The 23717-nt window shown below is 39.7% G+C and overlaps 1 protein-coding gene across 2 annotated transcripts in view; it reads left to right on the forward strand.

Annotated features, from left to right (window-relative positions):
- Window positions 1-382: 382 nt before the first annotated feature.
- Window positions 383-23717, forward strand: part of MTMR6 (myotubularin related protein 6) — a 27110-nt gene continuing 3775 nt past the window's right edge. The window contains exons 1-13 of one of the 2 annotated variants that reach the window (XM_077745363.1): window positions 383-495; window positions 4770-4932; window positions 6697-6854; window positions 7391-7519; window positions 10683-10817; window positions 11470-11583; window positions 12902-13034; window positions 14239-14348; window positions 14747-14872; window positions 18031-18080; window positions 18564-18764; window positions 21561-21692; window positions 21786-21912. In XM_077745363.1, coding sequence (XP_077601489.1) covers window positions 6801-6854; window positions 7391-7519; window positions 10683-10817; window positions 11470-11583; window positions 12902-13034; window positions 14239-14348; window positions 14747-14872; window positions 18031-18080; window positions 18564-18764; window positions 21561-21692; window positions 21786-21912 — 1311 coding nt within the window. In that variant the 5' untranslated portion in view covers window positions 383-495; window positions 4770-4932; window positions 6697-6800. Of the gene's footprint in view, window positions 496-4769; window positions 4933-6696; window positions 6855-7390; window positions 7520-10682; window positions 10818-11469; window positions 11584-12901; window positions 13035-14238; window positions 14349-14746; window positions 14873-18030; window positions 18081-18563; window positions 18765-21560; window positions 21693-21785; window positions 21913-23717 lie in introns of those variants that run through there. The other variant, XM_077745362.1, reaches the window with a different exon arrangement.

The following is a 23717-nucleotide window of genomic DNA, read 5'->3' on the forward strand; positions in this document are numbered from 1 at the left end:
TGACCCTAGATAATAACCTTATATGTTTATCACTTAACTTGCCAACTTAAATCTTACGGACTCTCGGATACAAAAACTGTTTCTGTTTATTTATACCACGTGCTTCCTTTCGGTTCCACTTAATATTTGTGTTAATATATTTTTTTTACGGAGTTCCTGTATTGGTTATAATTTTAATTCCAAATAGTACCCAGGTTACTTATGGTATACATATCCCCCAAGAAATGTGAAAATTAGTGTGCAACATTAAATAAACTCATGTTTTTGGGCAGAAAGAGGAAAAACAATTGAAAATAATCATTTAAATCCTGGATAACAAAGAATTTGTATTACCTTTGAAATGAGAAATAACATCTTTTTTTTTTTTTTTTTTTTTAGGTTGAGCAAGTGAAATTACTTGACCGATTCAGTACCAGCAGCAAGTCACTAACAGGAACTCTCTACCTTACAGCCACACATCTACTATTTATAGACTCTCAGCAGAAGGAAACTTGGGTAAGAAGAACGTCTGCTGTACTGCTTACCATCCTTATAATGATGGACTTGGCCTCTAGCTGTGTTTTATTTTGGTCATACACAAATAATTTAATCAGTGGTTACCTATTTTCAAATATTTTTCAAAGCCACCTGATCACTTCTACCCTGCGTCCTAATAGAACAAAGATACCATGTGGAATGTGGAACTCTTTTATAGGATACAGCAAGACTCTTTTTATCTGCAAAAATAATTATAAAATGCCTACTTGTTCCTTTTAAATTTTAAAAATGTAAATAATATATGTACATGCTTAATGTTTAATAGATCGAATGGCATATTCCCTGGTATTTTTATACCAAATTGCAATTGCAGTGTTTTTTAAATTGATTGATTGTAGATCAAGCAGTATAGTAATGGATATCTTGTATCTATTTCTTCCTGCCCATGTGTCAGAGTCTCTCGGAGGGGATCTGGCTGAGAGTAAAATAATGGGGCTTAGATAAGTGCATATTTCCTTCACGAAGTGTGGCACCTCTCCAAAATAGTGGTTTCAGAATATTCTCACTAGAGTGTGACTCGTTATCTGCCATCACCAGCAGTGTTGACATTGTCCGCTTTCAAATGTTTGCCTCTCTGACGGATGTGCAATTGCGATTTTAATTTACTGATTATGAGGAAGTTGTCCTTTCAGATATTTTGGCCTTTAGGTTTCCTTTTCTTTTTCTGTTGGGCTCTTTATCCTTTTACGGGCTTTCTAAGAATTCTGGTTTTGAATGTTCTGTTACGTATACGTGCTGTAGACAACTTCCCCCACCGTGTGGCTTGTCTGGTGTGCGTATACGTCTTTGAGCTAAAGTTTAACATTTTAATGTGTTAGATTTTCATTTTTTCTTTTATGGTTTTTGCTGTTTGTGTCTTAAGGGATTCTTAAAGTTATAAAGATTCTCCAGTGTTTTTTCTAAAAGCTTACATTTTGTATTTCAAGTGTAAGTTGTTAATGTGTCTGGGAAATATTTTGGTGGATGATAGGACTTAGCGATTCATTTTTATTTTCTTCTCATATGGACGCTGACACCATTTATTGATGGTTTCATTGCATTAATGTGTAGTATCAACTCTAATAAATAAAGTGAGGGCCTGCTTTTAAGCTCTCCAGTCTGTTCTTTTGACATATTGCTTACATTGTACCAGTAGCACATTCCTTTATTGACTCTAGATTTTTAATGGAATCTCTCTTTTATTATACTCTTGATTTCCCAGGAAGGACATCCAGTTGATATGTTATTGCAGTAAGTCAGTCAGGATGACTTCCCTGAGGTGTTGATCTTGGAGAAGTTGTATTCCCTGGAGGCCCCTGGAGGGACTAGACCTCGTCCCCATGCAGTGTTGGCCAGGAGTTTTCACCTAGCAGGGGCTTATAAAATCATCAGTCATGTCACCATCTGCTCTGTCTTCCCCTCCTTTGTCCATCTGTCCTCGTATCTTCTCAGTATGTTATTCATCTCCTAGCAGTACACCTGGCAGTTTCCCATAGACCTTTTCTTGCAGATATTGGGAACATAGTTTTAGGGGCAGCGAAAACCGTCGGTGTTGTTCTTTCCTGTTACTGTCTTTAAATGCCTTCCTGTCAGTATAGCCCCATAGGCCTCTCCTGAATGAAATCTGTGGAGTATACTAGAGCCACAGAAGTGAACATTTTAAACCTAGAAAGAGACATACCAACTTTTTAATCTCATTTTAGAGATGACTTTTCTTTCAAGATCATGTAACTTATTAGTGACAGAGCCAGGTCTCTTCAGTGTTTTCTTCTTGCAGATACTTTTGGCCTCAGTAGCTTATCATCTCTTATTCTCTATTTAGATGTTACTATTAGATCGTTTCGAGTGACTTGGCACAGGCCTGCTAAAATAAGCTGTAATCATGCTAAATGTCAGCCATAAGTCTGAGCTGTACATGCTTAGTGTGTGTTAAGTATTTGTGTTGTATATACTTTTAATGTCTGTAGAACAAATTCTTTCCTCATTAAGTCTTTTTTAAGCTTTTCCTGATTATATTATAAATTTAATCTTGCATGTGAACTTTAGAAAATATATATAATTAATGATTAGTATCAGCATTTAGTATTAAAATTATATGATATGTGTGTATGATATGTAAGTAATCAGCAGTCTCTTACCCTGCCACAGAAAAAGGCAAAAAGCCATTTGGAATTTTTTACTGGAATTATATTAAAGTTTTAGATTAATTTGGGATGAATTTATTTCTTGTCATGATTGAGATTTATCGTTCAGGAACCTGCTCTAACTCTTAAGATCTTTTATTTTCCAGAAAATATTTCTATGAATATTTTATTTTTTTATTTTTTTATTATTTTTTTTTAATTTTCTTTAATGTTTTATCTATTTCTAGGAGAGAGAGAGAGAGAAACAGCGTGAGCAGGGGAGGGTCAGAGAGAGAGGGAGTCACAGACTGAAACAGGCTCCAGGCTCTGAGCCGGCAGCCAGCACAGAGCCCTATGAATATTTTAAATTAGAGGTTCACCAGGTGGCTGAGTTGGTTAATGTTGGACTCTTGATTTTGGTTTAGTTCATCATCTCACGATTCATGAGGTTGAGCCCTGCGTTGGGCTTTTTGCTGAGCGCAGAGCCTGCTCTGGATTCTCTGCCTCCTCTCTCACTTCCCGTCCCCTGCTTGCTCTCTTAAATAAACATTTAAAAAATTCCTTTAAATTAATAGGAATGGTATTGAGAAAAAGGAAACTTTAGTAGCAAACAGAATGTTAGAACTCATATACATGATAATTATATGTTTAAAATGTCATCAAGTATTGAGTTTATAGTAGGACTTTCTAGTCATTCAGTCAGGAAATATTTATTGTGATGGAGGTATAAGCAGTGACATCTATATTGCTGGTTTGGTAAGATTTTAAGTTTGGATGTATAAGATAGAATATGTGAAACTTTTTTTTTTATTTGAGGAGGGTCACTATAATGCTGCAGACACTGTGCCAGGTGCTAGCAGTACAGTGGTGCTCAACTTAGCGGAAGCATTGCTCCTTACGAAGTTCCCAGCACCCAGCTGGAGAGGTAGACGTTTACTATACAAGGAATTACACGTGCTCTAAGTGCTATATCGGAAAAGTATAGGCTGATAAGGGATAAGAAAATAGAGAGGACCTAACTCACTTGGGACAGGCTATGGGGGTTGTCAGGCTGTTTTCTTGGTGGCGAGGTTTAAGCAAAGGCCAGAAATAGTACTGGAAGGTCCTAGGTGAAGAGACAGGGCTACAGTTTGCCAGTCAGCAAGAACACTGAGTAAAGGAGGTTGACACATTTGAGGAGCCAAAAGACAGCTCTTGTCCCTCGAACTTGTTGTGGGGAGGGACTTGAGATAAGTCTAGAACCTAGAGTCCGGGAAATGACAGGACTACATAGCTGTTTTTTAAATCTTTTTTTTTTTTTTTTTTTTTTTTTTTTTTTTGGGGGGAGGGGGGCNAACGTGAGCAGGGGAGGGTCAGAGAGAGAGGGAGATACAGACTCTGAAACAGGCTCCAGGCTCTGAGCTGGCAGTCAGCACAGAGCCCGACGCGGGGCTCGAACCCACAAACTGCGAGATCATGACCTAAGCGAAAGTCGGACGCTTAACCGACTAAGCCACCCAGGCACCCCTTTTAAATCGTTTTTTAATGGTCATCACCTGCCCTGTAGAAAATGGAGTAGAGGAAGTCAAGACTAGATGGAGAGAGGGGCGCCCGTTGACTCAGTTGGTTAAGCCTCCCACTTCGGCTCAAGTCATGGTCTCACAGCTAGTGAGTTCAAGCCCCGCGTCGGGCTCTGTGCTGACCGCTCAGAGCCTGGAGCCTGCTTTGGATTCTGTGTCTCCCTGTCTCTCTGACCCTTCCCTGCTCACGCTGTCTCTGTGTCTCTCTCAGAAATAAATAAAACATTAAAAAAAAAAAAAGAGTAGATGGGGAGAGAGCATGTAGGAGGCTACCTGCAGTGACTCCGGCGAGAGAGAGAGTGGGAGCAGCGCAGCTAGAGGAGTGACCGTGGACGTGGAGAGGAGCAGGCTGCAGAGCTGCGGGGGAGACGCGGCTCTTGGGGCTCATGACGTACTGCGTGTGTGGACTGATGGAGGAAGTCTCAGAGCCTAGTTCCAGCCCAGGCATTCAGTCACAGACTTTAAGTACTTTATTTAAAGAGGGCGGTTCTAACATTTATGCACTCTGGAAGGGAATACAGTACTTAGTGCCTTTTTATGACGCTGATCCGGTGTTTCTTTCATGCTGTAGATACTGCACCACCATATTGCCTTAGTGGAGAAACTAGCTTTGACTACTTCTGGCTGCCCGCTTGTGATTCAGTGCAAGAACTTCAGAATTGTACATTTCATTGTTCCCAGAGAAAGAGATTGCCATGATATTTACAATTCTTTGCTACAACTGTCAAAACAAGGTACTGTGATTAAAGACCAAAGCTTACTTAATTTTGTGATGGATTATCTAAGACACTTAATATCTCATTGTTACTTTATGCTTTACGTTACTCCTATGTGTGTGTGTGTGTGTGTGAATTTAAATTCTAGTTAACGTACAGTGCAATGTTGGCTTCAGGAGTACAGTTCATTGATCCATCACTTACACCTAGTGCTCATCACAAGTGCCTCCTTAGTGCCCATCACCCATCTAGCCCATCTCCCACCCACCTTCGTCCATCACCCAGTTTATTGCTTGTCTTTAAGAAACTCTTAGAGTTTCCCTCTCTTCTCTTCCCTCCTTCCCCATATGTTCATCTGTTTTGTTTCTTAAATTCCACATACAGGTGAAATCATATGGTGTTTGTCTTTCTCTGAATGACTTATTTTGCTTAGCATAATACATTCTAGCTCCATTCATGTTGTTGCAAATGGTAAGATTTCATTCTTTTTGATGCCTGAGTAATGTTACTTTGTATATATATATACCACATTTTCTTTATCCATTCATCAGTCGATGGATATTTGGGTTCCTTCCATAATTTGGCTATTGTTGATAGTGCTGCTATAAACATTGGGGTGCACGTACCCCTTCAAATCTGTATTTTTGTATCCTTTGGGTATATACTTTAAGTGACTCTTAAGTTCTTGTGCATTCTATTCCAAACAATGTGGCTTTGAAATAATTAGCTGCTTCTGATCTGACTTGTAAGAATGGTTTCCAAAGAAGGGGTAAGAGTCAAGAAAACGTGAAGCATTCAGAGCACAGATTTTAAAAAGCATAGATTTATGTTACTGTTTTTAAAGTTTGTTGGTAGCCAACAGGACAGGTTTTGTTTTTTTTCAAGTGAGTATCCCACAACCGAGGGGAATGACTTGGAAATTGGTTGCTAAGTGAGAAGTTAAGGAAGCTTGGGCTCCTTGGGTAGCAATGGGACATAAGGGAGATAGCCGAAGGAGAAAGAGAGGGTGAGCCGAACTTGAGTAGACGCAGGAGTGAGAGGAGGAATGCTATCACTACTTATCCTTCAGGATCTGGAGGCTTCCTTCCCCCAGCCTGACTTGGATTACACAGATCTCTCCAGGGAGACCAAGCACATTGCTTACTGAATGTACTTTCTGTTAGCGCCCGGACTGCCACGGTCTAGGGGCAGGTGTGTGTACCACCTTCTCTCCTGACACGTGAAGCCTATAGCATCCATCCCGTGGTCCCAGGCTAAGACAAATCTTGTAGTCAAGATGGGTCTGTCACGTTAGGGGCTTAGCTTAGCACGGTTCAGGAGTAAGTGCTCTCCGGAGCTCTGTACAACCGATGCCACTTTTGGTCCAGGCCATCACGTAGGGATGGGAGTGCAGTGTCACGTTCTGTGTGCCGCCTCTCGTCTTTTACCAGAGCCGCAGTGTCTTCATTTCACATCCCGCCGGGGAAGAGTGGTAGGCGAGAAGGGTCTGCATCGTTAAAATTCTACTTTTAAGGAAAAGAATTATTACACCATAGGCTATTTTAATATAAAAATAGTATTTATTAACTTTTGCTGGTATAAATTAAATCTCAGATTGATATGTATCCCTTTAGATATAAGCGTGTGAATTAAAGAACTGAGGAAATATTAAGGTCACATATGTTCAGGTATTAGTTATCTCTTTGAACATTTTAAAGAAAAATTGAAGGGATAAAACTGAAATTTTAACTATAAGCTCTTTAACAGTAGTGTCTTAACATTCATGTATTTTGTGTACTATAGCAAAATACGAAGATCTCTATGCATTCTCCTACAACCCCAAACAAAACGACGCAGAACGCCTACAGGGCTGGCAGCTCATTGACCTTGCCGAGGAGTATGAGAGGATGGGAGTGCCGAATTCTAACTGGCAGCTGTCTGATGCCAACCGAGAATACAAGGTAACGTAGGTAGCAACCTTTTTTTTTTTAAGTTTTTATTTAAACTCCAGTGAGTTAACATACAGTGTAATACTAGTTTCAGGTGTCCAGTGTAGTGACTCAACACTTCTTACAACACCGGGTCCTCATCCAAGTGCCCTCCTTAATCCCCATCCCCTACGTGACCCACCCTCCCCTCCCCTCGGGTAACCATCAGTTTGTTCTCTGTAGTTAAGAGTCTGTTTTCTGGCTTATCTTTCTCTCTCTCTCTTTTTTCCCCTTTGCTCATTTGTTTTATTTCTTAAATTCCACGTAAGAGTGAAATCATATGGTATGTAGCTTTCTCTGATTTATTTCGACTTAGCAACCTTTTGGGAGAAATTCAGAGAATGTTAGTACCAGAGACTGAGAGAGTGTCATGTCACAACAGCAAGATGTCTCTCTGTATGTGTGCTGCACTTACATTTAATATGTTTGAAAGGTTTTTACAGGTAGTTTTTAACCTCATGGTTTTTGAACTGTGAGAAGACCGGTGATGTTTTATTTGTTTTTTACAGATTTGTGAAACTTACCCCAGAGAACTTTATGTTCCCCGAATAGCAAGTAAACCAATAATTGTTGGAAGTTCCAAGTTCCGGAGCAAGGGAAGATTCCCAGTTCTTTCCTACTATCATGAACATAAAGAGGTAAGAAAACAAGATTTTCTTTTTCTTTTCTTCATTTACAAATGAGGTGTAATCCCTCTTCAGGTTTAAGCATCCTAAAGAGCACTCGTTTCACATTAAGAGGTCATTATTATAATGTTGAAAGAAGTGCTGGCTTTTCCCTTAATTTTGTTTTTGAAATTTCAAAACAGAAGTACCCTGAAATGTAGAAACTTTCATACTTGTCATCTTCCGCCCCCCCCTTCAGTGTTTCCTTTCTTCTCCTAGGGCCCTGGAGGTAATAGGGTTGATGCTCAGACAGGTGCTGCTTCCCTGTGGTTCTCTTTTGCTCGTGCTTGTACTGGGGGAAACCCGATGGTCTGGACAAGCCAACTAGGAAAAAGAAGAGAAGAAAGGCTATTTCAGGCTCTCAATTTTTATAGAAAGCTCTTCAGATCAGAGAGATTTTTCACGATGTACGGGTGGAGGAGGCAGAGATGCTGTGGTGGGGATTGCCCATCTCTCTAGCTTGGAATAGCGGGCCACCAGGTGCCTTATGTGAGAGGCTTCGTATGCATGAAATCCCCATGAGAATCTTAGAAGGTTGCCTCTGCTCGTTACCTGTAACCTTCAGATGGGGAAACTGTAGTTCAGAGAGAGGAAACCCCTTTGCCTGGGAAGTTGGGGGGTTCCCTGCCACTTCTGACTCCCAGTCCTTTGTGACCTGATTGTTTCTCCTCAGGAAGCTTTTAAAATCTGCTTTGCCCCCTAGTGTTCTGAAATTTCACAGTGAGGTACGTTGGCGTGTGTTTAAAAATTCTCTCTGGGAACTCACTTGTGGGAAATTACTTCTCTATTTCTTTGGTAACTTCCTGTCTTCTGTTAACTTTTGTACTTTGTACTTTGTGTGTGTGTGTGTGTGTGTGTGTTGGCAAGCGGGCTTCTGTAAACTTCCGTTTTTCTTAATTCTCTCTCCTATTTTCCATCTCTTTCTATTTTTTAGACCTCAACTTTGTTGGTTTGTTTCTAGTCCACCTCTTTATTTTTGCTATACTGTATTTAAAATCTAAGTACTCTTCCCTATTTTCTGAACTTTTTAGACACTTTTCTTTCCTTGGCTGAGATGACTCGGTTCTCCGAAGATATTAAAGATTTTTTAAAAAGAATTCTCTAGCTCCCCACATTAGTTGTCTGTTGCTCTGAGTTCCTTTTTTCTGTTAATTTTTTGTTTGTTTTTCATGCCTTTCAAAATACCTGATTCTTAGCTGTCCTCTCATATGTAAAAGTGAGGTACTACAAAGCTGTTTAGAAGTTTGTGTGCATGTGTGATCTCTAGCTTTGGATTCTTTTTCTGTTCTTTTTTAAAAAATTACTTTCTAATGTTTGTTTATTTTTGAGAGAGAGAGAGAGCGCGTGCAGGAGGGGCACAGAGAGAGAGAGGGAGACACAGAATCCAAAGCAGGCTCCAGGCTCTGAACTGACCGAAGCAAGCCCGATGCTGGACTCAAACTCAGGAACTGTGAAATCAGGACCTGAGCTGAAGTTGGACACTTGACTGACCAGCCACCCAGGTGTCCCCCGTCCTATCCTCCTCTTTTTTGAGGGTTATACCCACAGCTGTGCCTATTGTCCAGAGTCTTCAGGTTAATCCTTTTCATAGAATAAACTTTGTCTTCAGAATGAAGGAAGATCTGGGAGCCTTAACTAGTCCGCATACAGATATTCAGTCGGTTCTATTTTCAGTTATACTCTGGCTCGGGCTTTCAGAGGTAAATCCCTTTCTGGGATTTTGCTGCTCAGAATACTTGGTTCTTGTTGACTTATAACAACTTGGCAGTTTCCTTTGTTCTGGTAAATTGGTTATTACGTGTCAACCTGCTTTCATTTCCTGAAATTTTATTAACATCTTTGCTCTATTTTTCTCCCCTTTTCCATTCACTTTAATCTTTTGATTTTATACATTTTAGTTTCAGAAGGGAACCAGAGGTAAAAAGTAAAACTGTAAACAAAAGTTCATAACAAAGGCATGGGGAGCTATAACTGCGTGTGGCCTCTGTTTGGCACACCCATGTTTGTATACAGTATTTATTGGGAAGCTTGGCTGAAAATAGATCTTCAGTGCCCAATTTAACAAATCAGAAAGTATGTCTGAAAAGAATATTGTAAAGCAACCCTCATTTTCTTCTATTTTATTAGATTCTCATGGCCTTATTTTGTGTGTGAATTTAAAATATGTGAGTGTGTGAATTTATGTATACTTTTCTTCCTTAATGTTAAATACAGTGGTTGGAATGTTGGGTAGGTTAAGCTGGAGTTGGTGTGGATGAGACTGGAGAAAAAGTACATGGGTCTAAATCTTTTCAACCTTTCTTTAAGACATTAAACAATAGTGAATGTCCAATCCGACATTCACTACTTCTTACAGATATGTTTGCCCTCTTAGATTGACTATATTTGAACTCAAGTTTGAACTGAAGCTTGTTTTTCTTACTTTATGTTCCATTTTATATTAAGATTGCTGATTTCTTTTTTTTTTTAATGTTTTATTTATTTCTGAGAAAGAGAGAGACAGCATGAGCAGGGGAGGGTCAGAGAGAGAGGGAGACACAGAATCCGAAACACGCTCTAGGCTCTGAGCTAGATGTCAGCACAGAGCCCGACACGGGGCTCGAACCCACGAACCGTGAGATCATGACCTGAGCTGAAGTCGGACGCTTAACTGACTGAGCCACCCAGGCGCCCCAAGATTGATTTCTGAGTAGAGATCTGAAAGCTTTTGGAAAGTAAAAGCTCAGATGTTGCTATTTTTAAACATTTTGTTCTACCTTTATTGACTAATCTCCTACTTGAACTTGAGTGGAAAGTATCTTATAATCGAGAACATAGAATGCAAGTATCTTAGTAGGTTACATGATAGAGAATTGACCACGTGTTGCTTCTTAGAATTTAAGAATATTTCATCAAACTAGGTCAGGAGGCATTTCAGTTTCTTAGTAGAAGAGAATATTGGGAAAACTTACATAACATCAAAATATTCAAATAGTGTTTAATTCTAATAGTATTTAAGAGTTAACATCTTCTAATTGTCCTGCCAGCTTTTAAAAAGGTTACGTGTGTGGCTTTAACTTTTGTTTTTCTTTAAAGCGTTTTTTAGACGTGTTTGAGACATCTTTGGATAATCTGTCTTCTGTCCTTTTACAATTAGGCTGCCATTTGCCGATGCAGTCAGCCGCTGTCAGGGTTCAGTGCCAGGTGCCTGGAGGATGAGCACCTGCTTCAAGCCATCAGCAAAGCCAACCCAGTCAATCGCTACATGTATGTCATGGACACCAGGCCCAAAGTATGTGTCTTGAATACAGTACAGTCTGTTTGTCGAATTATCTTTCTGTCTTTAAGTAATGAGGTTTGATCTAATTGCCCATAAACGATCTATCTGAATCCTAGTTTTAAGTTAATTGAGGCTCATGTACTGATGAAAGCAGTCTTTTAAAGGATGCCAACTTAGGAGATTGTCTCCTAGACCTGTGATTTCTTATGTCTTCTGATTTATGTGTCAGTTTAGAAAAGCTTGGCGTTATAAGGAGAATTCTTGATGATGTGTAACTCTTACGTTATTGTGAGGAAATATTCAGTAGTGTGTGTGTTGTGAAAAATTAGAAAATCTTACTCATTTTTTGGGTAGAATTTTTAATTGTCAAAATACTTTTCATTAAAACAATGAGCCTTAATTTGAAATATTCAAGAAAATAAGGAAAAATAGTGAGTTAACTTAGGAAACATTGAACTAGAGAATCATAAATAGTAAACAGGAAACAGTTATTCTGTTAGGCGTCTATAATGTTAGGTTGAATTTTTATCATTGGGCCAAATGTCAGAATCCCATTTTCTTTTTATAAACACAGTTAAACAACTAATGCATATAGGACCCTGAAACTAAAGTAATTAAAGTCTTCAATGGTAACAGCTAACATTACTTTTAATTTTTATTATAGCATCGCATGCAGAGCTGGTGGGCTACACAAAAGGACATTGGCAGAATTATAGTGAGGATTTCTTCAAAAATCTGGAATGATGAGAAAATAAGAGAAAGCGATGAGAAAAAGCGAGTGAGCGATATAGGCAGTTTTATGGTAGTTGTTTTAGAAGTTATTCTCATCATTGTGCATTCTCACAAAAGATAATGGAAGAAACAGAAGATAAGATTAATTTGAGTAAATTAAGAAGTCTTAAAAATTAGAAATTGATAATTGGATAATCTTTCATCTTGTTAAGAGGTTCTTAGAAGCCTAGAATGTTGGTGCTATCTCTTGTAAGACAAATTTTATTTTACTTCCTTGTTTCGTCTGGGTGGGTTCGCAGGTCAGAACTACTTTTAGATGATATTAGACATAAACGATTGTTGTAACACAAGACTTTCGCCTGAGGGGATCTGTCTCTCAGGACCTAGTACCTCTTATTTGTATACTTGACCTCTACACAGAAAACAGGACTTTCTTTGTTTTGTTATACTAGTTAAACTTAAGCAATAATATGGAAGCGTTTTAATCTCTAACTCTCACCTTAGGTGCTTACTAATCGTGAGCTAGCAGCTAGAATCGAACCCTTCTTGTTACTAAACTGGGCCCCCATTCACCAAATTGAAATGCTACGTTTTCTTCCAGTTTAGGTTTTCTTTCATCCAAGTTGATAAGAATACTTAGTAAACTGTAATAATGCACAATATGAAATCCTAGTCTGAAAGAATTGAAACATGACAAATCTTAAATGAACTTCTGCATTTGATCAAGTGACCAAAGACATTGGGCCTGCTAGCAGTCTGTTTTCTCCTTACGGATCAGTTTATTTTGGCCCAATTCTTGGAGGTATATCAGGCTAGTAAATTACATGCCATGGTATATACTATGTGGACCTCCGGTATCTACAATATGGAGGACCTCAGATAATCTGACGTGTATCTCAGATGGGATTCTTCAGGGTGCCTGCGGCCCTCTCATGATCAGCTGTTCCACAGGCTTGCTCTGAAGTGAATCTCATTCATTCTATAACAGAAAAACCTCCCAACTCTGCTCATCTCTGAATCATTTAGGATTCAGATAAGAGATACTTCTTAATGTTTTTTAAATTTTGAAATACTGCAAACATATGGAAAACTGACTAAAAACATAAGTGAATTAGTTTCATAAATTATTTATGGGGAACTTTTTGTCTGAACTTTCCATCACGTTGTTACTTTATAGTGTCCTTCTTTACTGTTAATAACATGTGACACTTATTTATTAAAAAATGGTAGCATATTCAGTTTTGAAGTGTTCTTTAAACTCTCTGCTAAAATATGGTTTATTTAGTGCTTTCATGATGTTTTGGTGAACTAAATTAAAAGATAAAAGCAGTTTATCTCAAAATTTCTAAAATTTTAAATTTTAGCTGAATGCAATGGCCAACAGAGCAGCTGGAAAAGGTTATGAAAATGAAGACAACTATTCTAATATTAGATTTCAGTTTGTTGGAATTGAAAATATTCATGTCATGCGGTCCAGCCTTCAGAAGTTATTGGAAGGTATGAATTACTTGTCTTTGAAGCAACTTTGTCTAATAGAAATATAATGCTAGTCCAACTATAAAATTTTCCTACAGTCACATTCAAAAAAATAAATGGCTACTGTATTGGATAGCACATTTCTAATGGTTTTGCAAAAAATTGCTATTGTTAGATAGATCCTCTTTCTTAGTCTGTGCAGTGAAGATTGATTAATTGATGGTAATGATGCTCTATTTAAGTATTAAGGTATCTTTCCATCATGGTTTGGAATTTTAAAAATTAAAATATCAGGGGCATCTGGGCCGCTTAGTCGGTTAAGCGTCCAACTTCGGCTCAGGTCATGATCTCACAGTTTGTGGGTTTGCGCCCCGTATCGGGCTCTGTGCTGATATCTTAGAGCCTGGAGCTTGCTTTGGATTCTGTGTCTCTCTTTCTCTCTACCCCTTCCCCACTTGTGCTCTCTGTCTCTCAAAAATAAATAAACATTAAAAAACAATTAAAAAATTAAAATATCAGGGGCGCCTGGGTGGCTCAGTTGGTTAAGTGTCCAACTCTTGACTTTGAATCCAGTTATGATCTCACAGTTCATGAGGTCGAGCCCCACAACGGACTCTGCTGACAGTGCAGAGCCTGCTTGGGATTCTCCTTCACTCTCCCTCTCCCTCTCTCTCTCAAAGTAAATAAATAAACTTTAAAAGCTTTTTAAAAATTAAAAAATTATAAATATTTAAAAAATTAAAATACTAGACTTTGGGGGGGGGGCGCCTGGGTGGCTCTGTCAGTTAAGTGCCCTAATTAGGCTCAAGTCATGATCTCACGGTTCATGAGTTCAAACCCTGTTTTGGGCTCTGCATTGACAGTGCATAGCCTGCTTAGGAGTCTCTCTCTCTCTTTCCCTTCCCCTCCCCTGTTCTTGCTCACTCGCTCACTCGCTCTCAAAAATAAACTTAAAATTCTTTAATTTAAAAAATCCAGGCTTTTTAAAATACTTGGTACTTAAGATTTTTTTTAAAAAAAAAGAGATAGGAGCTTTTTTTAAGCGTGAAGAATGACAAAAATGTACCCAAAAAGTCCATTATTGAGCTTCTAATAGCATCTTTTCATTTATAGGATGTTGCTTTTTATTTTGTTCTCTTCTTTTTCTCATTGAACTCAGAGCTTGAATAGGGCAAGTGGAGACTGCAGCCTCATTCTAATTGAAAATTTTTTCCCTCTTTTTTAGTCAATGGTACCAAAGGGCTTTCTGTCAGTGATTTCTACTCTGGTTTGGAGAGCTCAGGATGGCTTCGCCATATCAAAGCTGTTATGGACGCAGCAATCTTCTTAGCCAAAGTAACTCCTCTTCGCTCACATTGGTTTGGGGGTTTATGCTGGTTGGGAAGGGTTACATTTATTCTGTTGGAAGCTGGTATCCTTTCCAGTCAGATAAGTTTTATTATGTGTTGTTACCTCCTTAATGAGGCTCGCTTTTCTTTGAGCTTTAAAAGATTACGTAGCATTCCATGTAGGGACTTAAAAAAATTCCCAAATACTTTGAAACAGCAGTTTTGGTTGTTTGTTTGCTTTGTGTTTTTATTGTGTTTTGTCTTTTTTTGTTTACTTTTGTTTGTTGGGAATTCTGCATGACAGCATTATCATTGCTGTCCTGGCTCTTCTGTGTGACGCAGTAGCTGCTAGCGTGGAAACTGAAATGTATTCTGCTGTAATCTAAGTACGACCTTTCTCTGCAGGCAATAATGGTTGAAAGCGCAAGTGTGCTGGTGCATTGCTCTGATGGCTGGGACAGGACGTCCCAGGTCTGCTCCCTGGGCTCTCTGCTGCTCGACTCCTACTACAGGACCCTCAAAGGATTCATGGTAAGGAGTGATTCGGCTGGGCCAGAGATTCTCAAGTACGAGGGATTTTGTCCTCCCAGGAGACATTTGGCAATGTTAGGAGACAGTTTTTGATTGTTAGAAAAAAAGGATGTAACTGGCATTTAGCCGGTAGAGGCTCAGGACGCTGCTCGTACCCTGTACCGCGTGGGATAGCCCTGCAGCAAAGAACTTTGGGCCCAAAATGTATATAGTGCTGAGGTTCAAACCCTTGAGTCACCCTGATTTCAATTTGTACCACCTCTTTGAAAACAAGTTTCTCATTTATTTACTTATTTAAATTTTTTGAGAGAGAGAGAGCTTGAGCAGGGGAGGGGCAGAGAGAGTGGGGGACAGAGGACTTGATGCGGGCTCTCTGCTGACAGGCTGACAGCAACGAGCCCAGTGCTGATCTTGAACTCAGGAACCACAAGATCATGACCTGAGCTAAAGTCAGACGCTCAACTGACTGAGCCACCGTGGTGACCCAACAACTTTGAAATTTAATAGTTGTTTTCTAAAATGTTATAGTAGAAATACTCAGTATTTTCTCCCTCATTTTTATCCAACAAATATGGGTGATAGAGTAAAACAAGGCACAAAGAAGAGTACTTAAAAATTGTATTTTAGGTGCGCCTGGGGGGCTTAGTCAGTTGAGCTTCCACCTTCGGCTCAGGTCATGATCTCACAGTTTGTGGGTTCCAGCCCCGTGTCTTAGCTGACAGCTCAGAGCCTGGAGCCTGCTTCAGATTCTGTGTCTCCCTCTCTTTCTGCACCTCCCCTGCTCGCTCGCTCGCTCTCTCTTTCTCTCTCAAAATAAATAATGAAAACATTTAGAAAATTATATTCTAGAAGGAACTTTATATTTAAAACTCCTTTATTTGTTCATTGTAATTACACAGTAGGAAGCATGTTTTATATCTGAAGATTAAATTTCTAAGTGAATAGATATTCTGCCTTGTTCTTTTTAAATTTTTTAAAAACGTTTACTTAGTTTTGAGAGAGAGCGAGAGCGCAAGTGGGGGAGGGGCAGAAAGAGAGGGAGGCACAGAATCTAAAGCAGGCTTCAGGCTCCGAGCTGTCAGCACAGAGCCCGACGCAGGGCTCTAACCCATGGACTGCGAGATTATGACCTGAGCCAGAGTCAGATGCATACCTGACTGAGCCCCCAGGTGCCCCTGGATTTTCTGCTCTTTAACATGATTAGATTAACTTATTCTTTCAAAATTTGCGTCATCACTCATGGCAAGTAAAGTAAGTGAAGTGAAGGGAGGAAGTTTTCACTAGTTAGAATGATTAAATGCAGGGCCATCATTAAAGCAGAGGACAGTTTAACATCCCCAGATCCCTTCCAGCAGCCTTGTTTGGTGGCACTCACGTACAGAATCTTGGACAGGCTGAATGGAAGTGCTCCTAATAAAATGTTGTGCCGCTTACCTTGAGAGTGGAAGGCAAGGAGTCTTTTTTCTGCCTGCTCAGCTTTTATTGTTTGCTACACATGCCGATGAAGGCATGTGAGGAATACCCGGGGGCCGAGTGGGGGCTCCCAGGTGAAAGGAGCGACGGGAACCAAAGCACAGCGCCCTTAGCTGACCGCGGGCGTGGGTGATGGATGGCGCTGAGGCTGTCCGAGCGGGCCGCTGGCGTGCAGAGGGTACGGTGGGAGGAAGGCCTCAGCAAGAGAAGACGAACTTGGCCTTCGCCTTCTTTGGGTAGTGAGAGCCATTAACTGGCTTTAAATAGAGGAACCAGTACTTGCTCAGATCTTCCTTGTGAAAAGATGGCTTGGTGTCCTCAGGGCGGAGGGGAGTGGGTGGCGGAGGCCAGGAGGCCACGATGGAGACCGGTGGGACAGCTCAGGAGAGAGAGAGGGCCTGGGGTGAGGCGGTCCCACACAGCGCCTCCAGGGGTGCTGAGAAAGTCGAGTCGGTAAATTGTTCCCGGATAGATGTGCGGCAGAAGAGAGGAGCCCCTTCCAGAATGATTTCCTGGATCCGGACTCCGTTGCCAGCACGGATGCCGCTGCTCTCATGCTCTCTGCTGAGAGAAGCAGGAGGCTAAGTTTCGTGAGGAAGATGCGGAGTAAGTTCTAGACGTGGGTAGAAGACAGGTGGAGGGCCTGCCGCAAAACCCGGGGCTCCAGCCTGAAGACCTGTGCCTGAGGTCACACAAGAGTGGGGGTGCAGAGCGGGGTCTGAGCCCGTGCAAGCTGGCTGCACAAACCGCATCTTTCCCCGTCACAGGATGTGGCCTTTTGGGGAGATTCACAGCAAAACAGAGAAGCTACGTGTGGCAGCTTTGATCCTGAAAATGTACTTGGTGATCATATCATGAAATTACGTGGCACAGTAAATACTAAGAAGATAGGTTATGTTATCAGACTGAAAAAAATTAGAGGCTTGTTCCTTCAGGAGAGTTGTGATAGAGAAAACAGATAAAGACAGTTCATTCAGGAGGTTAGATACCAACATTTGAATTTGAACATAAACTTTTCATTGCTCTCTTTATCTTTTTTTTTTTTTTTTTGTAAGCACTGTATAAGTAGTGTACAAGTAACCCAGAGGTTTAAAACTGGGCTTCTGGGTGGCTCAGTCGGTTAAGCCTCTGACTTCAGCTCTGGTCACGATCTCACGGTTCGTGGGTTCAAGCCCTGCATCAGGCTCTGTGCTGACAGCTCCGAGCCCGGAGCCTGTTTCAGATTTTGTGTCTTCCTCTCTCTCTGATCCTTCCCTGCTCAAACTGTCTCTCTCTCTCTCTCTCTCAGAAGTAAATAAAACATTAAAAAAAAAAAAAGTTTAACACATATCCCAGTCTGCCACTCACAGTTAACTACTATTGTTTTGATTTATATTTTCTTACTGTTTTTGCTATGCAGATATCATCAAAATGGAAATGTATTTTTTTAAAATGTAATGAATACAACCGGAATCATTAAGTCACAGAACTTCCCTATTTCTTTTATGCATTACTTTTACTCTTTGTTAAACCAGCCCCTAATCCAGGTTCTTCCTGTCTTTTGCCTGTAATTAAACACAAATTTGTTTTGTTTGCAACCATAAGTTAAAAGGGTAAATGCTATTTTAAAATAATAGGACTTAATCCATTTTAAACAAAAGAAATTGACAGTAGTTGTAAATTGCATTTTACTTTTTCTCATAAAGGTTTTAATAGAAAAGGATTGGATCTCTTTTGGACATAAGTTTTCAGAGAGGTGAGTTGTATAGTTTTACATTTATATGTTTTGTAAGATTAATAAAGCTATCCTACAGTGCCAGAATATTTCTGTTCTCCAGGAGCCCACATGTCCCGTGGCAGGTGAGAGTGCTGCTACTGGGTTTTTTGTATGAAAACGGATTTAATTTTTTTCTCCTCTTTTCTTTCAATTCTCAAACCTTTGTTAATTTTTATGGCAATTTATTACCTTCCTTCTTGTCTGGATTGTGATACTTAGAAGGTAACATACCCTTTAAAGTTGTGGTTGAAAAACTCATAGGTTTAAATTGCTTAATAAAAAACATTATGCTTTTTTAGTGCCAGTGTAACAGTGTTTTAGGTGCGTACATGTGTGTGTTTAAATTTAATAATACCCGTGTGTGTGTGTGCTCACGTGCGCGTCTGTTTTAATTTAAAAATACCTGAACACTTGTCTTTGCGCAGAGGCATTTTTAAAAGCTTGTGCTTTCTGGGGGGTTAGGTGTGGCCATTTGGACGGTGACCCAAAGGAAGTCTCCCCGGTGTTTACTCAGTTCTTGGAATGTGTGTGGCATTTGACCGAACAGTTTCCACAAGCATTTGAATTCAATGAGGCGTTTCTCCTTCAGATCCATGAACATATTCACTCATGCCAATTTGGAAACTTCCTTGGAAATTGTCAGAAGGAAAGAGAAGAACTCAAGTAAGATGGTTTGCTTCAAGTGGTCTTTTTTTTTTTTCCTCCTTAGCTGAGATCTAATATAGCTCATAGTTGGACATAATAAAATATCTTTGCTTTGGGGGTGCGGGGGAGAGGAAGGGGGTGATGGGCATGGAGGAGGGCACCTGTGGGGATGAGCACTGGGTGTTATATGGAAACCAACTTGACAATAAACTATTAAAAAATATGTATATAACATGCAGAAAACAGAAAAAAATCGAAATAAAATATCTTGACAGTTTGTAGTAGAACTGAATTTTATTGTTTGTATTTCTGAGGCCAAGTACCTTCTGAAGATCCTTAATATCCTCAGGTTAGTAGTAAAAACATATTTTAAACATCTGTTTTGAAAGGTGGCATACATACAGAAAAGTACATATAGTGTAAGTGTGAAGCTCAGCAAATATAAAACTTCTCCATCTATGTAACCAGCACCCAGAACAAGAAGTATTGCCAACATCCTGGAAACCCCCTTCATGTTCCTTTCTAGTCTGAATATATATTTAGAACAGAAAAGCCTTACACTATTTCATTTCCTACAAAGTATTGATCACTAGGTTTTAAAGTTTGGTAAAGAGGGGCGCCTGGGTGGCTTAGTCGGTTAAGCGTCCGACTTTGGCTTAGGTCATGATCTCGCGGTTCGTGGGTTCGAGCCCGGTGTCGGGCTCTGTGCTGACTGCCAGCTCAGAGCCTGGAGCCTGTTTCAGTCTGTGACTCCCTCTCTCTCTGACCCTCCCCTGCTCACGCTGTCTCTCTCTCACTACTAGAAATAAATAAAACATTAAAAAAAAATAAAAATAAATAAATAAATAAAGTTTGGTAAAGAATTTTAAAACTGTTGGTTTTAAGGTAAGATGAGAACTTAAAGTTCTTACATTTCTTTTTTTTTTTTTTTTAATAAATTTATATTTGAGGGGCGCCTGGGAGGCTTAGTCAGTTAAGTGTCCGACTTTGGCTCAGGTCATGATCTTGGAGTTTGTGGGTTCAAACCCTGCGTGAGCCCGGCATTGGGCCCTGTGGTGACGCTCAGAGCCAGGAGCCTGCTTTGGATTCTGTGTCTCCCTCTCTCTGCCCCTCCCCTGCTCGTGCTCTGTCTCTCCCTTTCTCAAAAATAAACATTAAAAAAATTAATTAAAAGACTCTTTTGAAAGCTTATTTATTTAGAGAGAGAGGAAAAAAAAAAAGAGCACATAATCACTCACAGGGAGGGGCAGAGAGAGAGAATCCCAAGCAGGCTCCATGCTGTCATTGCAGAGCCTATGTGGGGTTCTATCCCATGAACCGTGAGATTGTGACCTGAGCCAAAGTCAAGAGCTGGACACTCAGCAGACTGAGCCCCCCAACCCCACAGTTCTCACATTTCTAAGCAGACAATTGTGTGGGGAAAACATGTTGGCTAGTGTGTCTGTCCTGAATTGGGTCTCCTCTCCGTTCTTTCCTCACCAGTCTTTGGGAGTAGTGGTTTCTTGCTGGAATTTGATGCAGAGGAGATGTGGGACAAGGCTGTGAGAAGTTCTTATATGTTTTTTAGGTTGAGTTTCTGAATTTAGATGTCTTACAAGTCAATGAAGAGCGTTTATAGGTTCTTGCATATCCAAGAGACCTGTTAGAGCAGCTAAGTCTGGTAGTAATTTGAAGACAGCCACGTGCTCTCACTCTCAATCGAGCTGAAAGCAGAACTGAGAGCACAGGGAAGATTCTACAGATGTTTAAAGGGAATTACAGCTGAAATAAAGTATGACAGAGATGAACAAATCACAGAGCATTGAGACTTTAGCTCAGTGTAATTCACAATTTATCATAATTTGGAGCAGGTGACTCTTTAGTACAAAGCTATTTTAGGAAAAACTATCCTTCCCAGTTGGTGCCAAACATCCTCTCAAAAAGGAAGATGGTAATAAAAGCACATATTTCTTACTAGTCTTTCTAAGAACTTACCTATCTTAGGGATCATAGAAAAATGAACAAAATCTCCACCTTTCTCTATACCCCTGTCTATTCTATTTATATAGTAAATATACTACCGAAACCATTCTACCCTTTGTCCACTTACTCTGCAGTATAGTGGTGCCTGCGTGGCGCAGTCAGTTAAGTGTCCGACTTCGGCTCAGGTCATGATCTCACAGCTTGTGAGTTTGAGCCCCGCATCGGGCTCTTTGCTGACAGCTCGGAGCCTGGAGCCTGCTTTGGATTCTGTGTCTCCCTCTCTCTCTGACCCTCCCCTGCTCATGCTGTCTCTCTCTCTGTCTCTCAGAAATGAATAAAAACATTAAAAAAATTTTTTTTTAAAGTTGCAGTATATTTGGTGTCTTTTTACTATTGAATAATGACCTGATTTTTCCCAATTCCCTTTTATTGTACTCATCCACACTTAAATTTGCCCCTGCTCTGGAATTACTTGTACTGCAGCCCCGATAGAGGGGTAAGAGACTGAGGCAAAGAACGATAGAGCTGTCTCATTCTGTATACACGTGTGTGGGGATTTGAAACAAGAATCTCAGAGACCCTGTTTACCAAGTTGTGGGAGTTGAAGGGACTCTTAACGTGTGTGCTTGTGAGAGAAACGGTAGACCTGTGTTATGTTAAAAAAGACGTGGTTGTATTTATTTCATGATTGTAAGTGAAAAGGGAGAATACAGAATGCAGAGACAGGTGTGAGGCTAGATTGAATGGAGGGAAAAAGGAAAACTGAAGTCTACTTGGGAAACAGTTGCCTGATTTATAAATATGCTCATTGGCATCTGTGGGAAAGATCTTTGTTCTTCTTGTCACACTAAGGTTAAAGGAGAAGACCCACTCCCTGTGGCCATTTCTCCTGGACGACCAGAAGAAGTACTTAAATCCTCTCTACACTTCCACATCTGCGAAGTTTACAGTTTTGGAGCCAAATACAGTATCTTTCAACTTTAAGTAAGTTGGCACCATCAAGGTATTTATACTTGGTTTTTCTCAAACACGATTTATTGAGCTGGTGGTTTTTTGTTCTTTGTTTTTGTCATAAAGGTTCTGGAGAAACATGTACCACCAATTTGACCGAACGCTGCATCCTAGACAGTCTGTGTTTAATACAATTATGAATATGAATGAGCAAAATAAGCAGTTAGAGAAAGATATTAAAGACTTAGAATCTGTAAGTACTCTTAAGTATCTTAATACAATACATTTGGAATAGTAAATTCGTTTATTCCCTTATGTTGTCAGTGTAAATTAGTATGTGGTAGAGAGAAACCTCAACAAGTTTTGCTTATTAATTGTTGTCCCTGAATTTTAGTGTTGAAATACTAATGTTGAATAGCCGACCCTTGAACAACATGGGTTTGAAATGCACAGGCCCACTTAAAAGTGGATTTTTTGTTATAAAAAGAGCACAGCACTGCAAATGGACTTTCTCCTCCTCATGCTTTTCTAAATAACATTTTCTTTTGTCTAGCGTACTTTATTGTGAGAATACAGCATATAATACATTATAGCGTAGGAAGTACGTATCAGTTGACTGCTGATGCTGTTGGTAAGGATTCCAGTCAACGGCTAGTTACGCTTTTGGGGAGTCAAAAGTTAAATGTGGATTTTGGGTTGCAGGGAGGTTTGGTCCCTGCAGCGCCTGTGTTGTTCAGGGTCAACAGGAAAGCAGAGATCTGAGCATAATAAGTATTGGGGTATCTACCACCCAGCTTTTTGAGATTTTAATATTTATCATACCTCAGAACTTTCATGTCGCTTGCTTTTTTTTTTTTTTTTTAAGAAATGAGACATGATAGATCTACTTGAAGACCCTGTATACTCCTGCTCAGCCTATCCCCACATACTTTGGGCTGAATTCAGTGTTAATTATTCCCGTGCATGTTTTTATACTAATACTATATATCTTTTTATCCACAATTTGTAAGATTGTTTTGTATGCTTTAAAATACTATTTTTAATAGTTATTAAAAATACAAAAGCATATATTTTTAATGAGGTATAAAAGAGCAGCAGGCAACATGAATGCACATGAACCCTTCATCCAGCTTGAGGAGCTGCACGTTGGAAAACTATATACAGGGTGTTATATTGTCATGCTTCATTTCACTCAACGTTGTTTTGGAATTTATCCATGTTGGTACATGTTGCTTTAATTTGTGTTTTATTAATAACTACAGTATAATATTCTCTTAAATGTGTATTTCACAGTCTGTCCACTCAGCTACTGCAGACCATTTAAGTTTCAGCTTTGGATTTCCATGATAACAGCAAAGTTGAATGACTTATCATATGTATGCTGGCCATCTGGTTTTTCCTTTTCTGAGAAAAGCCTTCTTTTCTGTGAACAGCTTATTCCAACCGCCACTCATTTTTCTGTTGGCATATTTGCCTCTTCCTTATTGTCTGTAAGAGTTCTTTATATACCAGATACTATATATATTATACATATATATGTATGTATATATATAGTCACATATATATATATACTATACATACATATATAGTCACAAGTGGCTTCATGTAGTCCATTCTTGTCTATTCCATTTTATTTATGGTATGTTTTATATACAGGCAAATTGATCAGTCTTTATGTTTTATGCCTTCTTTTGTATCTTGTTTAAGAAGTCTGTCTCTAAGACCTTCTCATAGTCTTTTCTCTGTCATCATATATAAGTAAAAAGGATCAGTACATACTTTAAAAATCCTAGACAGTTGTAACTCAGACTGTTGTGTCTGCCAGTTGGGCAGGACTGTTTCATAGTCATCTGTCGGAAAAGGAGGTAACTAATAACCGCTTGAGGAAAGAGTGGGAGGGTGTGTAAAAAGAGAGGCAAGCCAACACGTAGGTGACCCAAGCAGATTGGCTAGAGAGCAGTCCAGGGATTTGCAGAGCATGATACTCTGCCAAAGAATACTTTTACAATCTTGTGTTCTGTGTAAAAAAAAAAAAAAAAATTGTGTTCTAAAAATAGT

Source organism: Crocuta crocuta, unplaced genomic scaffold (assembly GCF_008692635.1).
Source record: "Crocuta crocuta isolate KB4526 unplaced genomic scaffold, BGI_CrCroc_1.0 scaffold258, whole genome shotgun sequence".
Classification (NCBI taxonomy): Eukaryota; Metazoa; Chordata; class Mammalia; order Carnivora; family Hyaenidae; genus Crocuta; species Crocuta crocuta.